The sequence below is a fragment of the Rana temporaria genome, chromosome 4 (genome assembly GCF_905171775.1).
Source record: "Rana temporaria chromosome 4, aRanTem1.1, whole genome shotgun sequence".
Classification (NCBI taxonomy): Eukaryota; Metazoa; Chordata; class Amphibia; order Anura; family Ranidae; genus Rana; species Rana temporaria.
In genome coordinates, this window is record NC_053492.1 from 159,313,314 (window position 1) to 159,331,721 (window position 18,408).

Sequence of the window (18,408 nt, forward strand, 5' to 3'; positions counted from 1 at the left end):
GTATGCACTAAAGCACCCCAAATCCATCAGAATGCAGGATTTTCAACTCAGCACTTTAGTCTAGAGGACTTGCCACCTATAGTTTCCAAAAAGAATGTAACATTTTGTTTCGTATGACCACAAAACAATTTTCCACTTTGCAGCAGACCATTTTAAATGAAATTTGGCCCAGAGAAAACAGCAGTGTGTCTGGATCATAGCCAGACATGGCTTCTTTGCATGACAGAGATTTACCTGTCATTGTTGGATGGCACGGAGAACTGTGTTCACAGACAATGGTTTTTGAAAATATTTCTAAACCCATGCAGTGATGTCCATCAAAGAATCATGCCTCTTGTGCAGTCTGAAAGAACAAAGATCGTGGGCATTTTGGCCCTGTCCCTTGCACACAGAGATTTCTATTATGATATTTTTAAAAGTCTTTGCAATTTGTCATTGAGGATCATTATTCTGAAATTGTTCAACAATTTTTAGATGCAGCTTTTTACAATTGGTTTAACCTCTGCCCATCTTTACTTCTGATATACTATGGGGGTTATTTACTAAAGCTGGAGAGTGCAAAATCCGATGCAACTCTGCATTGCACCAATCAGCTTCCAGGTTTTATTGCTAAAGCTTATTTGAACAAGCTGAATTTAGAACCTGATTGGCTACCATTCACAGCTGCACCAGATTCTGAGTGCACCAGTTTTAGCAAATCTCCCCCTTTGACTCTCTAAGGCTGGCCATACATTTTACAATTTTCTTCTATAGATTTCCTTTAGATTTACCAAAACCATATAATATGAGGTCAAATCTAAGCACTTACAATTTGTGTGTAATCAGGCAGGTACTACGCAGTTAAAGGTAAATCTAAAGGAAATTGAGTAAGAGAATTGTATGGTGTATGACCAGCTTAAGATGCTATTTTAATACCCAATCATGTTTTTGACCTGTTGCCAGTTAATCTAATTAGTTGCAAAATATTGTTCCTTGTTAGTGCCACTTATTTTGCCAGCTTTTTATTGCCCAGTTCCAACTTTTTTGAGACATGTTGCTGCTATTAATTTCAAAATTACCTTATTTTTTCCTCAAAGTTGTACATATCACTTTAAACTTTTAATTTGTTTTCCATTTTATTCTCTGAATAAAATATGGGTTTATGAGATTTGTAAATCATTGCAATCTGTTTTTAAGTCAATTTTACAGAGCGTCCCAACTTTTTTTGGAATTGAGGTTGTAGGTTAACTTAGCAAAGTAAATGTTTACTGAGCTTAGCAAACAAGATAAAGTAGTATTTACTTCAATCAGCCAGTCATATGCTACCAAAAAATCCAGTAATTTTAATTTTCACTGCACATGATTGGGTATTTAAAGCGGTGTTTCACCCTAAAAAACAACTTTCTAGCATGTCATCCAGCATAGTAGTGCGAGCTACAGTATGCCTTTATAATTTTTTTGGCGCCGTACTCACTGTTTAATCGCGTAGTAAAGTTTCAGACTCCCCGCGGGGAATGGGCGTTCCTATGCAGAGGGCTCGTGATTGACGGCCGGCTTTGGCGCGTCACGCTTCACGAAAATAGCCGGAGTAGGTCTCGGCTCTTCACGGCGCTATACGGCGCCTGCGCACAGACATCGGAGCTGACTGCTCAGGCGCCGTGAAGAGCAAACTCCTATTTCGGCTTTTTCCGTCAAGCGTGACGCGCCATAGCCGGCCGTCAATCACGAGCCCTCTGCATAGGAACGCCCATTTCCCTGAAACTTTACTACGCGATTAAACAGTGAGTACGGCGCCCCAAAAAAATATAAAGGCATACTGTAGCTCACGCTACTATGCTGAATGACATGCTAGAATTTTTTTTTTTTAGGGAGAACCCCCGCTTTAAAGAAAACACAGGTTCACTTTATTTACTATCATACAGTTCAGTTCACTATCATGCAAAGTAACCATATACTATTCAGTTTGAACATTCACTTTACTAAGTGAACAGTCTCTATCTACTTCCTTAGTAAATGAACCCAATTCTCTACGCAGATTTATACAATATGCTTTATGATTATATAAATGTTAAGTTCAATATTGTTAGGTATGCTGACATAATATATATGTAGGTTGAGGAAAGGGAACATCAATGGCTTATACAATGATATTTTAAAATGAATATCCTCCAAAATATTTTGGGCACAATTTCCTTCCTCGAGTGCTCAAACACATAAGGCATCTGTTGGCCGATGTCTGCAATTTGGATAAGAACTGGAAGAGCTACAAACATCTGCCAAACCCCAAGGCAGCAGCTTTAAAACTGCATGTTGAACATACACAGGGGTGAAAGGGATCTTATCAGGAGAGTTTCTTTACCTGCTCCTTAAAATTTATAAACAGTATTTTAAATACTTGCTTGGCACATTTAATTGAAACATATGTGCTTTTCCAGATACAGTATATTCTGATGCAAAGCAAACAACAAATAAGTCTTGCTAGGGGGGGTAAACACTTTCTTTTAATACAGAGAATTGCTTTTTAACAGTGTAACAATGTTGAATCTCATATGTACTTTTTATGTGCTCATAGTCTTACAGTGGATAGATACCTTAGCTGCATGAGTCCATGTTATGGTTTGGGACATGGATATGAGGCCATGGGACAACTTTAATAACATTTCCACATTTTTCCTACTTAGATAAAATAAAATCGTTTGCCCGAAGTCCATCTGTACATATGTATATATATTTATATATATAGATTGCAGACAACTCATTGTTCATCTGTTTTGCTGCTATTCCTGAACTTTACTACCATAACTGTTATGTTATCGGGACATCCTCTGTAGAAGGATTGTAACACAATGCTTTTGGCTCCAAAGTGAGGTTCATCCAGGCGCTCCTTAATGAACCGGACAGCTTCTTCATTGCTGAAAGCGTCCCACAGGCCATCAGACGCCAAGATCATGAATTCTGGCTGTAGCTTGTCAAGGTCAAAGCTTAAGATATCGGGGTCTGAGATAATGACATTTAAGTTCTTCAAAGGGTAATCCCCCAAAGAACGAGACATCGCCAAAATCCCTTGAACGCGCCAAGATCCATTGAAACTGATGAAGCCACCTGCACAACGAAAAAAAAATGAAAGGCAGGTTAGCAAAAAACATAAGCTACAAAATTTCATGCATACATAATATGTTCCCTATGGTATTGTTATTACTGTGCTTACTTTCTATACATAATTTCTATGATATCGAAAAAGAGCTCTTTTGCAAATTTGCATATGAATGGTGCCTTCAATTTTTAAATCTGCTTGTCTTTAAAAAAAAAAACTTATTTTAACAAAAGAATAATAAGACAATGCAATGATTTCACAACACTAATGCGAACAATCTCAAATTGCAAGTTAAAAATTGTGCATGCATGTATTCATGCAAATCTGTGTAACCTTTTGCGTTACCCATATTTTTTTAACTATAGGACATCTAGCCTACTCTCTATCCATCAGAATTAAGCTGGCTATACACTATTAGGTTTTAATTAAAATGTTTAATTTGTTTGATTTTCTGACCTTCCATGGGGGTTGAAGTTCATAATAGAAACATAGAAAAGTGACAACAGAAAAAAGACCAAGTGGTCCATCAAATTTTCCCCTATTTGTATTTTAATTTGTGCATGCTTTTGTATTTTTCATAATTTTTTTTGTCTGAGTATAGAGCTATGTTTGTACCAAGCATGTCTGAATCCAGCCAGTGTTGACTGACTGACTACCTCTGCTGGAGCATCAATTACTTTTGGTAAAACAATACTTCCTAAATCTTCTAAGTTATGAACTTCCCTTCTGCTAGTTAGAGGTCATGTCCCTGTGTTCTTGATCTTGGCTTCATATTGAAAATACTGCTTCCTGAACCTTTATTCACTGCCTTCACTGGATGTATTTAAAGGTTTCTATTATGTCTCCCCTTTCTCTTCTTTTCTCCAGACTGTACATATTACATTTCTGAAGTCTTACCTGATATATTTTATGCCTCAGACCTTTCATCATTTCTGTTGCCCATCTGTGGGACCAGTTCTATCTTATCATTATCTTTTTGTGAGTGAGGTCTTCAGAAGTGGACACAGTATTCTAAATGAGGTCTCACTAATGATCTATATAGGGCAATCAGGACCTCCTTTCTCCTACTGGTGACCCCTTAAGTGATGTGTCCTAGAATATTATTTGTTTTTCCCACTGCCTGGTCACACTGTTTGCTCATTTTGTAATCATCTGAAATAAGCACCCCCAAATATTTTTCCTCTGTAGTTCTAGACCCCAATATTTTACTCTATCAAGGGATTCTTTTTTCTTAGGTACATTATTTTACATTTAGAAACATTGAACTTCAGTTTCCACTGCTTTAAACAATCTTCCAGCAATGCCAAATCATGTTCCATGTTACAGACACCTCAAGGGATATCAACCCTATTGCATACCCTTGTGTCACCTGCAAAAAAGACATACCTTAGCCACCAACCCTTAATTTATATTACTCATATATAGATTAAATAGAACAGGACCTAGTGCAGAGTCTTGTGGTACACCACTAGTGACGGGTCTTCAGGGATGCTGATAGGCCAGTACAACTGGCCCTGTTGTACTGGGCCCGGCCAGCAGGGGGACCCGGGCAACCTGAACAGATAGCTAATTACTGTAATTTAAAAAATAAAAATCCTCCAGCCATCGACGCCCAAACACTGTAACTTAAATGTGCTTGTATGTGGCGGCAGGGGGAGAGACTATTTCTAATGTCCCAGCCAGCGTGTCCTCTATATTGCCTTCCCTGGTGCCGCGGAGTGATTCCTCTCCCTCCGCATGACAGAAGCAGTGAGGCGAGCGGCGGCGGCAGAAGAAATCCGACTGGAAGTTTGTGTGGACAGTCCAGTCAGCAACAGGATCAGGGAGGAAGTGACTCCTGGGGCCTGGCCGGGTAACACAGGTGTGTCGTGTGTGCTTGCTTGGAGGGGGGATTCAAGATCTACTACTACTGCAGCAGCCAGAATCTATACATTACATTACATTGACGGCATGGGTGGCACTGTCTGCTGGTAGCATATGCGTTATGGGCCATAACGCATGTGCTGCCTGCAGAGACAGTGCCACCCATGCCGCCCATGCCGTAATGTGCTGCAGACAGTCCCACCCATGCAGCCAATGGCGTAATGTGCTGCAGACAGTGCCACCAGTGCCGCCAATGCTGTAATGTGCTGCATAATGCCATTGGCAGCAAGGGTGGCACTGCATCTGCAGCACATTACGGCATTGGCGGCACTGTCTGCAGCACATTACGGCATTGGCGGCATGGGTGGCACTGTCTCTGCAGGCAGCACATGCGTTATAGGCCATAATGCATGTGCTACCTGCACATGCGTTATAGGCCATAATGCATGTGCTACCTGCACATTACGACATTAGCGGCATAGGTGAGAAAAATAAATATCACTTGTAGACAAACCTGCACTTTGTTTCAAGGTGGAGTCTGGGGAGGGGCCAGGGGTGAGGCTGAAGGAGGGACCAGGGGCGGGACCAGGGGTGGAGCTGAAGGGGACCCATCAGGTAGACTGTAAACCATAATTTCTATCAGCGGCCCTGTGGGTCTCTATCCCCAGTGAACCCCATTTACAACCAAACTCTGGTATCTATCCTTTAGCCAACTGAATAAAATAATCGAAAACATTTAAGGATCTTAGCAAACTTAGTTGCAGAACCTTACCTTCTTATTTTCCATAGGTAAAAAGGAAAGTCATTTGTGTGCACTTTCAACAAAAAGTTTTGCTGAATAGGAGGCTATGCCAGTGCTGTAATAAGAATTAGTATCACTTTAGATATACAGAATATGCATGTATCTCAGTATTGTGGAACCAGGCTGCCTGTAATTTGACCTCAAGATCTGTGAAGGGTAATCTATGAGCTAATTACAAAAACAAGGGGATTAGGACTCCAGGAAATCCTGAGTATAAATTAAAGATAGTTACCATGGTTGCAGAAATAATTTTTTCGTTTTTATTTTTACAGTTACAGAATATCTTGTTCAGAAAATAGAAAAGATATGTACAAAGGGATAAAATAACAATTATACATATTAGTTATCAGTTTTACCAGAAGTGGTTACAAAAAAATTATCTCCTTTGGCTAGATTCACAGGAGGTATTCAATGTATATAGCATTCTGCAGCTAGTAGTAATAAGTCACATTTAACTGGACTCGTTCTGTAATACTGAAGACATTTCATAGCTTACCCAAGCCACTTGTTTAATTTTTATGAGTGTCAGGAAACCTACCCAGCATTTACATCCATAAAGGTAGCATTGACACCATATTAACGCCTTGCTGCATTGACACTGATGCTGTGTCTGTCCCTTTACTGGCTCCAGACCGAGAACTAAGCAATCAAAAACCACTGATCACTCAGCTCTCAGTCTTCAGGCTGCAGAGAGCTGATGAATGTCAGTCACCAGGTCTCTCTGCTCTGCCCCTCCAGCGCTCACTGTGGAGGGGGCCAGAGCAGCTGGCGCAGGCTCTTAGTGGTTTACTGAAAAGTCCTTTCCTTTTGTTTGGGGTAGGTGTATTCCTGTCCCATACTTTTTTCTATAGTACTTCGGATGTGCTATTGGAAGTCTGATTTCTGACAATGTTACAGTCTGATCACTGGGGAAAATGCTTCCTTCTGCCTGCAGAAGGCTGATGCTATCATCTCAGCCTAGGCAAAGCCACTTGCCCAGAACTCAAGGATGAATTTTTAATGATAAGAAGTTAAGTGTTTCGAAAAAAATTATACTGTTGCTGTATATTGTCACACATTTATTTATACGGTTACTCAATGGTCCACTTTAATGTGCATTTATAGCCAGAGATTTTTGCTCTGTTGGAGGCATTTTATATAAAGTGTATGTACTGTATATTCAAACAAATCATTTGTTCTTGCTGCCTTTTAAGTTTGTTAAATATATCAACGAAAGTATTTTGTTATGGTTGTTTAATACGTGCAAAAATACATGTTGATTGTGTCAGAAATGTAAAGCTGTCCTGTGTCAAAGCGTTTGTTGACCCCAAAAAAATTAAAATATAGATTCTGGCCCCTTTCACACGGACGGATAGAATGGTGCTTTTAGCTGTGGATTTTACCGCAGCTAGAAGCACACAATGCTTTCCTATGACATCATTCACACACTACGGTTACCTGCAGTTTTGTTACCCGCGGTTTTGTGCGGATAGAAAAAATAGAACTGGATGCGTCCAGCTGCGAAATTCCGCAGCTATCGGCACATAACCGCAGGTAACCGCAGTGCACTGTGTCAGCTGCATTTGGTATGAATCTTGAGGGGGAACTCCACGCCAAATTTCAAATACAAAACCGGGATGGGTTCCCCCTACAGGAGCATACCAGGCCCTTGGGTCTGCTATGGATTTTAAGGAGAACCCCCGTACGCCGAAAAAACGGCATGGGGTTCACCCCAAAATCCATACCAGACCCGTATCCTAAGCAGCCCGGCCGGTCAGGAAAGGGGTGGGGACGAGCGATCGCCCCCCCTCCTTAACCGTGCCAGGCCGCATGCCCTCAACATGGGGGGTAGGTGCTTTGGGGCAGGGGGCGCGCTGTTGCCCCCCCACCCCAAGGCACCTATCCCCATGTTGATGAGGACAGGGCCTCTTCCCGACAACCCTGGCCGTTGGTTGTCAGGGTCTGCGGGAGGGAAGCTTATCAGAATCCGGGAGCCTCCTTTAATAAGGGGGCCCCCAGATGCCGGCCCCCCACCCTAATTAGGAGTCTTTACCACCGTCGGGACCCCCCCACAGAAGACATTGAAGAAACAGGCCCCCCCTCGTAAAAGAGCTAAAGAAGAGAGGGGGGCCCCGGAGCTGACTAATAAATTGCTTTAAAAACCCTGTGTAGTGTGTTTTTAAAAAAAAAAAATCCGCCAGGTGAATGGCTAGGGGTACGATGTACCCCATACTCATTCACCTAGGATGGGGGGCCGGCATCTGGGGGCCCCCTTATTAAAGGAGGCTCCCGGATTCCGATAAGCTCCCCTCCCACAGACCCCGACAACCAACGGCCAGGGTTGTCGGGAAGAGGCCCTGTCCTCATCAACATGGGGACAGGTGCTTTGGAGTGGGGGGGCCACAGCGCGCCCCCCTACCCCAAAGCACCTACCCCCCATGTTGAGGGCATGCAGCCTGGCACGGTTAAGGAAGGGGGTGCCACTCGCTCGTCCCCATCCCCTTCCTGACCGGCCGGGCTACTGCTCAGACACAGGTCTGGTATGGATTTTGGGGTGAACCCCAAGCCGTTTTTTTGGTGTACGGGGATTCTCCTTAAAATCCATAGCAGACCCAAGGGCCTGGTATGCTCCTGTAGGGGGAACCCATGTCGGTTTTCCCCCCATCAACACAAATAATGTGTAATGCAGGGATCTCTAATGCTGAGCTAATGTATTCTGACGGGGGGACTCCCCCAGCCATAATACACTGGTCAACGCTTGCAGCCATTGACTAGAGCCAGTCGTTAGGCTGGCTCATTAGACTGGCTTCTGTTGAACAAAAAAGGTGCTTGTGCTATGTAATCTGCCCCCCTCTAAACTGTAAAAAAAAAAAACCTTGAACATTTCACTTCCCGTATCCCCTCTCTAAACAAACCACGATAACCAGGGCTGCTCTGCCCTGATCACCATGGTCAAAGTGCGTCCTTCCATTATACTCTGCCTGCTCTCCTCTCCCTTCTTCCTGCCTGTCATCTTTCCTTTTCCCCTGTCTGTCTCCAGCCCGACCCCGCCACCCAACCGCTATTATTCTAAAATGAAAACTTAAATTTTTTATTCTCACCCCCTCTATTAGAGGATGGCATAGCACACTGTATACGTTTTTTTTTTTAAAAAGCGCCCACGAGTCACGTGACCGGCATGAAGACAGCTGAAATTTGGTATTTACAACACTCATTTTTAAAAACAACTTACACAATGTTCTATGCAAGCCTCCAATAGAGGGGCTGGCATAGTCTTGTTTAAGTGCATTAACACTTTAACTAAAGGAGTCTAATTTGCCGTCCTTGTTCTTATCTTGGATTACAGAATGATTAACGTCTATACTGTAGAGATGAGGAAAAAGAAAGGGTAATTTGACAAAAGACAACTGGGCAGGGAAGATACCACTTTGTTCACAAAAATGCTAGGCGTTGTCAGCCCACAACAGGTCTTAAGAGCTGAGTGCATTTCTGGCAGCTCAACAGGTAATATTCAGTACCTGCAGGGTTTTAAATATTGGGGAAATGCATGTATTGCAGAGATGTACTGCATCTTATTTTATTTTGGCCTGACATGCACTTTAACTTTCCTTCCTGCACCAGAGACTCAACAGAAAGTGAAAGGAAATCTCTACAAAAGTGTAGAGAATTTCCTCCTTAGACATCTGCCTCTGGAACAGGTGTCTACATTAAAAAAATTACCATTACCTCTTAGGCCTCATGAACACTGGACTTTAAAATAACATTATAAAAATGCCAGTAGCTTTGTAATGAGTTTTTCAACTTTTTTCAATGTTTTTGTAATAGCATTTTTTAGCGTTTATTAGCGTTTTTTAGCTTTTTTCTGCGTTAGCGTTTTTTAGCATTTTTTTTATAAGACATTTTTCAATGGATCAAATACGCTAAAAAACACTGGTGAGCGACGTTTTTGAGTGTTTATTTACAGCTAAAAAACGTCTCTCAGAACCCACTCGTTTTTTTTTTTTTTTTTACGGCTCAAAAACGCCACTGCCCAAAACTGCTGATAACAGCCTATGTGTGCATGGACACATAGGATAACATGATGGAGAGTTTAATGACTGTAGAAAAAAAAAACATCTACTGCCAAAAACAGCTGCTGTAAAAACGTCCAAAAACGTCCAGTGTGCATGAGGCATTATACCTGTTGGTCTGGTGACTTTACTTACTGCCACTTTCTGTCCTAACAACCTGAGGCCACCAGGACTAAAAGAGAGGGTGAATTTACCTAGTGGGGACACAGCAATAAAACCCCAACAAAGGTTCTGCTTCTTACCTACTTAATCCAAAACAAAATCATAAAAAAGTTTGGCTATACATACATACACTTTAAAGTGGTTATAAACCCAATCTAAAAAACAAAAAAAAACCCTGCATATGCATAGCATACTAGCTCATTATTAATTACTTACCTTAGATCAAAGCCCCCCAGTGGTCCTCGTCCCCTCCTCCGGCGGCAAAATCTCTCCCGGGGGTTACTTCTGGGTATCGCGGCTCTAGCGCTGTGATTGGCCAGAGCCGCAATGACGTCACTCCCGCGCATACCAGTAATGGCACATTGCTTCAGTTTTCCCCAGTACGCGTGCTGATGTAAGGGACAGGGGATATCTCCTTAACAGTGTAGGTTTAGGAGATATCCTGGGTAGCTACAGGAAAGTCTTAATATAGGCTTACCTGTAGCAGCATAACCTACAGTAAAAATAGACAGTTTGTGCGCAAACGCACTGCAACGCATGTATTGCAGTCCCATTCATTTTAAAAAGCCCCCCAAGGCACTAACACAATTCTCTGCAGAACCCATGCATGGCTGCCTAACACAATCCACATAAAACGCAAGATAACTCATGTTTAACATGGGTGATTTAAGGCAACGCAGCAGTGCGAACTGTTTCTTAGCTAAAAAAGTTATTTGTTTTTCAACTACCCTTATTGTAGATAGTGGTCAAAACTGAGCATGTATTTACACATGTTCTGACGAAGCACAATTTTACTCCTCTTTCTTATACAGTCCAAGCTATTGCTAGCCTTAGCAGACCCTGCATGGTACTGAGTGATCTCAAATTTTCAATACAAGATCTGAATAAGCAAAAGATTTTTTTCTCCAATACATGGCATCTAGGTGTGCTTTAGTATAATATACTTAGAGCAGGTTGAACATGGTCTTATGCTGGGTATACACTTTTTTTTTGTTTGTTCAACCAGCGTTTTTAATGAAAAAAAAAAAACGGACATATCCCCCTGATCAACACAAATAATGTGTGATGCAGGGATCTCTAAGGCCTAGTACACACGAGAGGATTTATCCGCGGATACGGTCCAACGGACCGTTTCCGCGGATTTGGATCCGATGGAGTGTACTCACCATAGGATCGAAATCCGCGCCGAAATCCCATCGCGATGACGTGTCGCGCCGTCGCCGCGATGATGACGCGGCGACGTGCGCGACGCGGTCATATAATGAATTCCACGCATGCGTCGAATCATTACGACGCATTCGGGGGATCCATTCGGACGGATTGATCAGGTGAGTCTGTACAGACCAGCGGATCAATCCGTTGGGATGGATTCAAGCGGATAGATTTGAAAGCATGTCTTCAAATTTTTATCCGCTTGAAATCCATCCCAGGGGATAAAAATCCACGGAAACAGATCCGCTGGGTTGTACACACCAGCGGATCTATCCGCTGGAACTGATCCGCAGATCAATTCCAGCGGATAGATCCTCTCGTGTGTACGGGGCCTAATGCTGAGCTATTGTATTCTGATGGGGGGACTCCCCCAGCCATAATACACTGGTCAGCGCTTGCAGCCATTGACAAGAGCCAGTCGTTAGGCTGGCTCATTAGACTGGCTTCTGTTGAACAAAAAAAGGTGAATCTATACCAAAAGTCGGAGGGTTCCTGCTGAACCGTCTGAATTTCGGTACATGTGTACCTGGTTTCACAGTGCATATTTACAGTATTTTACAGCGGTAGTAAACTCTTTTTTGGAACTTGTACCTTACAGGTACGCTTACAATCAGGCTTACCTGTAGGTACAATGACTATCCCCTAGATCAGTGATTGCGAACGCGTGGCACACGTGCCGCTCCTGGCACGGCAAGCCGTTTCGGTGGGCACGCCAGAAATGTCACAGAAAATATAATGGGATCGTCACACCGCCACACCGCACCCACAAACTACATTTTCCATAGTTCTCTGTGCTTTCTCTGTGCTAGCGGTGACGTTTCCGAGTGGGCGTGACATAGAATGAGCGCCCGGAGGTCACGTGCTAGCCTGCCAACCAATTAAAGCGGCCGTTGAGCCATCCACACTGCAAAAAAAAAAAAAACAGCGCGAACGTGCTGGGAGAGAGAATGAGAAGACGTGCGGCGGGAAGGAGCTGCAGGACTCAAAAGGTGAGGTTTTGCATAGTTGAGAGCTAAATAGGGAGGGACAACATGGCACAATTTGAGACTGATCCTGAGCTGCTGAGATAATATTCCAAGTACACACTCTGTATATGTGGGCTGAGGGTTAATGGGGACTGTAGTTCTGCAACTTGAGTAGGATGTGATGTAAAGGCCCAGTTATTTTAGATTTAGAACCTTCAACAGTGCTCTGTTCACCTAGCATGTTCAAAAAATAGGGAAGGGGAACAAAAAAGCACTCACATTTGCCAACATCCGAAATATTGAATAGAGAAAAGGTTACTACTAAGGGCAGTGACAAGGCGGACTTTTAAGGCAACACAGGGACATAAGGTTTAGAAAAATATACATTTTTAATTAAAAAAATACAATAAAATACATAGAAAAGAATACAGAATGCGTACGTTCACATGCAAAAATTCCTTTTCGTGTTATCTACGCGTTTCGCCTTTTGGCTTCCTCAGGACGAGGTTAGGAGAATTTGACAGTAAGATATTACTTATTTCATTAATCGGAATGATCGTTAGCCATCCAATTGCACTGGGGACATTTAAGGTCGCAAGTGTGCCAGTGGTATGCAGCTTATAGGAGAGCTCAGTACAGCCGAGCAGAGAAGAATTCCTCTAAATGACATCAGACCCATATATAGTCCGTCGACAGGGATAGGATCTAGCAGGTAGCCAAAACCACAAACAAAGCCGGGACCAAAAGGGCAGGGGGCGAGACCAGAATGGAGAATATATCCAAAGTGGGCAGCCACACTGCAGTATCCGTTATATGACAAACCAGCAGGTTAAGGGTCTCTCAGATGAACAGATATCATATGTCCCTGGGGGATAGCCTGTGCTAAACGACCTTAAATGTCCCCGGTGCAATTGGATGGCTAACGATCATTCCGATTAATGAAATAAGTAATATCTTACTGTCAAATTCTCCTAACCTCGTCCTGAGGAAGCCAAAAGGCGAAACGCGTAGACGAGACGAAAAGGATTTTTTGCATGTGAACGTATATTCTGTATTCTTTTCTATGTATTTTATTGTATTTTTGTAATTAAAAATTTATATTTTTCTAAACCTTATGTCCCTGTCTTGCCTTAAAAGTCCGCCTTGTCACTGCCCTTAGTAGTAACCTTTTCTCTGTTCACCTAGCATGGTCAGCCAGTTTGTTGCATACTCGATAATGTCCAGATTTTATAAAGTGCAATGAATCATCTGAGATTATTCAAAACTCATCTCCATGCTCATTTTTTCTCATAATGTCTTTTATGTGTACTTTGCTCCAGCGCTGCGTAACGACCGATGAAGTACTCAGTCACTGACCAAAAGGTCTGATTTTTGTGGCTTCCAGTGGAAGGATTCTACTGGGCCCTGTAGAATCCTTCCACTGGAAGCCACAAAAATCAGACCTTTTGGTCAGTGACTGAGTACTTCATCGGTCTTTACGCAGCGCTGGAGCAAAGTACACATAAAAGACATTATGAGAAAAAAATGAAGGTTCTAAATCTAAAATATATACATTGCCATCTTTAGTCAGCTGTCAGCCCTGCTAACTGATATGATATTATAGGTGTCATTGTGAAACATTTTACCCCCCTCATTGGTGTCATTGTGCCTCATTTGGAAACCTTGTGCTCCATCATTGATGTTATTTGGCCTCATTATTAGTGTCATTTGGGAAACATTTTACCCCCCTCAATGGTGTCATTGTGCCTCATCATTGCTGTTATTTGGCCTCATTATTAGTGTAATTGGGAAACATTTTACCCCCCTCATTGGCGTCATTGTGCCTCATTTTGAAACCTTGTGCCCCATCATTGCTGTTATTTGGCCTCATTATTAGTGTCATTGGGAAACAAGGTGCCTCATTGCATGTGTCAGGTAGGTGAGTGCATGTATAAGGTAGGTCAGTGTAATGGTCAGGTAGGTGAGTGCATGTGTCAGGTAGGTCAGTGTATGTTGCACAGTGCACTCTGAGCACAATGCATTCCTGAACCTTGCATTCTGAGCGAATCTGGCAGAATCTTATGTTTTTGGTCTTTTAGGGCTCATTCAGAGAGGGATGTTCAGTCCCATCCTCTGTACAGAGCCGCTGGTAATTTTAATTCTGTGTTGGCACTCTGAAAGAAATACGTCGGTTTTGCGTCGCGGTTTGGGCACTCGGGCTCAAAAAGGTTCGCCATCACTGCCCTAGATGGGCACCTTTTAGGAGATATTCAAATTGCCAATAGCCATAGACAACAGCCGTGGATGCGCAGTGACGCTCTGCATTCAGAGCACACATAATGCCGTTGAATGCAGAGCAGCATCCCGCAGCCAGGGTCCTGCGCGGATGAGTGGGAGTGACATAATTGCGCCCGAAGCCCACGAACCTGGAAGAAAGACTGGGTGAATAGGGACAGCGCTGTGAGTGCTCATGTGCAGATAAATGTGTCATAATGTGCTTAGTAATTTTTTTTTTTCTGCCGGTTTACTACAACTTTAACCCCCCTGGCGGTATTCCCGAGTCTGGCTTGGGGTAAGATTTCATTACCAAAAGTGGTATCCCCAAACCAGACTCGGGATCGCCTCGCAGCATCCACAGGCACAAGTTACTTACCTTGTCCCTGGATCCTGCGATGCCTCCCCGCTGTGTGAGCATCCTCGCTCGATTCACACAGTGCCGTGTGCCGCCGAGCTCCGTTCCCTGCGACGTTAGGATGCACGGGGCGGAGAACGGCGCCAAATTCAAAAAAGTAAATAAACACATTACATACAGTATACTGTATGAAATAAATACACACCCCCTTGTCCCTAGTGGTCTGTCCAGTGTCATGCATGTACTTTTGTATAATAAAAAATGTTCTTTCTGTCTGCAAACTGTAGATTGTCCATAGCAATCAAAAACTGTCCCTTTATGCCAAAAGTGGTTTTAGACCAGCTAGAAAACAGCGATAATAAATTATTATCACTTACAGAATTGTGCGATAGCGATTTGTGGGAAAATTCGTCATAAAAAAATAAAAGTAATGACAGCGACAATTCTGCAACAAGTAAATTTCAGTGATTTTGATTTGATTACATTATTGAATAATTATAATTATATTATTATTTGTTATAATTATTTATAGTTATTTATTATATTATAATTTATGATTTTGTTTTTCAAACTTTATCATACCCGGGATGTCTACTAGACTCTTGTTTGGACAGATTTAAGTGAGTTATTCCTAAGAATTACAGGCCTACTATTTAAAATGCCAAATTTCCATACAAAAAAATTCTACCTTTTTTAGCACCTAAAATCTGACATAATCATACCGCCAGGGAGGTTAAGATGCTTTGTACATAGTGAACACACTACAGGGTACCATCAGGGGAAGTGAAGACACCAGTATGTACATATTAAAAACAGTACTACTATATGTTATTTTCTGCTGATCCTGTTTTTGGCTTGTGCTTTTTCCCCCCTTACAGGATTCCAACAAACAAAAGATTCAGTATTAGCCTGAGCTATATCCAAGTGTTATGCTGATCACAGCACATTGCAGCAGCGTACACAAATCTTTGGGATGCTTCCTAAACCTAAGGGGAGTAATCACAGGGAATAAATGGGAACATCACGTACACTAAACATCACTGTGTGAATGCTGGTTTTCAAAGAGTTTAGGTTTTTAGGTCATACCTAACTGCACATAATGTTTTCAGAATTTAATAGATTTCCAGTTTATTTGCTCAGTTATTAGGTTTTGTGCAATAAGTAAGTTTTATGTGCTTACTAACATTCCATTTGAGCCTTCAATACAATGCATAACTTGTCCGAAACGTTTTTTTTTTTCCTTTTATTTGCAGCATACACATGAGAGTTTGGTTATAGTCCTGTTGTTAAGGCAATATCACATTCTGTTGAAATGCTTTAATTAATACACCACAACTTGCCTATCGATTTTATGATACTGCTGTACAGTGGTAAGGGGATGTTGTCATCTTGCAGGACCTGCTGTAGAAGGGAGGCCAAAGCAGAAGAAAGTCTAGAAAATAAGGTTTATTCATTCAGTTGGTCCTTATCTAATAGGACAAAGCTACTCATAATTATGAATTTTCTTCCACTAATGGCTGCAGGGTACTTCTCAGGATAGATTTCCTGATGGTGACAACAGTTGACTATACATGCCTGCCTACTTGACTACTGTAGTCTCCATTGTAAGCCCACATGACATGGTGAAAATGCAGGGTCACTACTGGGAGACAAAGGATGTAGGCCCGTTCATACCTCTTGCAGTGTGGAAGCATGCATTTCTGTGCATTTCCCGCGACACACCGCACAGCAACACCCTGCCCTGCCACTCTTCTCCTTTCTAAACTACTGCCATAGTGGTTATCTATAAGGATATACATGCCTCCTGCATGTGTCCTTACCTGACAAATGTCTCCCCCCTGTCTGTTATGAGAACTGAAAAACTGCAGATTCTGTGGGTGGGTCTGTTGTCTGGAGCTCGTGGGTGGAGTCATGATGTCAGTGGACTCCCCGCCCATCTCTACACTCCCCTTGTCAACATGCATTTTCTTCTATGTATTTCTCACACTGAACTTCTGCTATGATCACTAACATCCAGTCAAGACCCAGAAAAGTCACCACATGACTTCAGCATGCCCAATCATGCTGAGGTGTGGAGCAGCCAATCCTGGGAGAGCTGGAGAAGAGAGGAGGAGGAGGAGGAGGAGGGGATCTGAAGTACACAGAATGTCTCTCAGTCTTGTGCATGAAATATTTAAATCACAGCAAGGGGAAAGAACTGGCTCTTATTTCTCTGTGTGTCAGTTTTTATCTCACTGAAAAAAGATAAGAGGGTTAACTCTTTGTGGTAAGACTGGACACAGATTACATTAAATCCTATACTGTACAAGTTGCAAGCCTTAATTAAAAAAGGGTTTACATCCACTTTAACTTGACAATAACCCTATGACTACTTTACATATGTGTCTAACCCGCTGGCAATAGAAGTGAGTACACCCCTAAGTGAAAATGTCCAAATTGGGCCCAATTAGCCATTTTCCCTCCCCGGTGTCATGTGACTTGTTAGTGTTACAAGGTCTCAGGTGTGAATAATGAGCAGATGGAGTTAAATATGGAGTTATCGCTCTCACTCTCTCATACTGGTCAAGGGTAGTTCAACATGGCACCTCATGGCAAAGAACTCTCTGAGGATCTGAAAAAAAAAGAATTGTTCCTCTACATAAAGATGGCCTAGGCTATAAGAAGTTTGCCAAGACCCTGAAACTGAGCTGCAGCACGGTGGCCAAGACCATACAGTGGTTTACCAGGACAGGTTCCACTCAGAACAGGCCTCGGCATGGTTGACCAAAGAAGCTGAGTGCACGTGTTCAGTGTCATATCCAGAGGTTGTCTTTGGGAAATAGACATACGAGTGCTGCCAGCATTGCTGCAAAGGTTGAAGGGGTGGGGGTCATCCTGTCAGTGCTCAGACCATACGCCGCACACTGCATCAAATTAGTCTGCATGGCTATCGTCCCAGAAGGAACCCTTTTCTAAAGATGATGCACAAGAAAGCACAAGCAGACTAAGGACATGGATTATTGGAACCATGTCCTGTGGTCTGATGCGACCAAGATAAATGTAATTGGTTCAGATGGCGCCAAGCGTGTGTGGCGGCAACCAGATGAGGAGTATAAAGACAAGTGTGTCTTGCCTACAGTTAAGCATGGTGGTGGGAGAGTCATTGTCTGGGCTGCATGAGTGTGTAAGAAATAGTGTCTCTTTGGCAAAGGAACTTTGTACAGCCCATGACAGGAAGGAGGATGGTTAGCTTTTATGATCTGTCAGGTTGGTGGTAAGGGGTGATCATGAGTGTATATTTTAATATTTGATGTCTCTAATTCCAATTAGAGCAGTATACAGAATTTTGGCTTACAGCTCAAATGTCTGCACAAATACATGAAGCTAAACTTTGCTATGTTTTAGCAGCTCTGTCATTGCTTTCATTAACTGAAACTGCAGAATCAAGTAATTTACATAGCAATAACTGCTTTCGGTTAGATATACTGTAGATGAAAAGACAATCAGATAATCAGATTGGAGAATAGATAATGGTTTTCTTTTTTATTTGTAATAAAAAAAAAGGCTCGTCCCTCTTCTTGGCTGCCAGCTGTATTTTTATAAAGCAGACATGAACAATAGTGGTGTCAGCTGTTCCTAGTTTTCATAATCTTACTGTTGACTTTGCTGTTTATAACACAGAACTGAAACAT

At 42.4% G+C, this 18,408-nt stretch overlaps 1 protein-coding gene across 1 annotated transcript in view; it reads right to left on the reverse strand.

Annotated features, from left to right (window-relative positions):
• Positions 1–2,458: 2,458 nt before the first annotated feature.
• Positions 2,459–18,408, reverse strand: part of PPM1L (protein phosphatase, Mg2+/Mn2+ dependent 1L) — a 368,422-nt gene continuing 352,472 nt past the window's right edge. Inside the window, exon 5 of the mRNA XM_040349279.1 lies at positions 2,459–3,081. Within this exon, the coding sequence (XP_040205213.1) occupies positions 2,735–3,081 (347 nt within the window). The 3' untranslated portion in view covers positions 2,459–2,734. The remainder of the gene's footprint in view (positions 3,082–18,408) is intronic.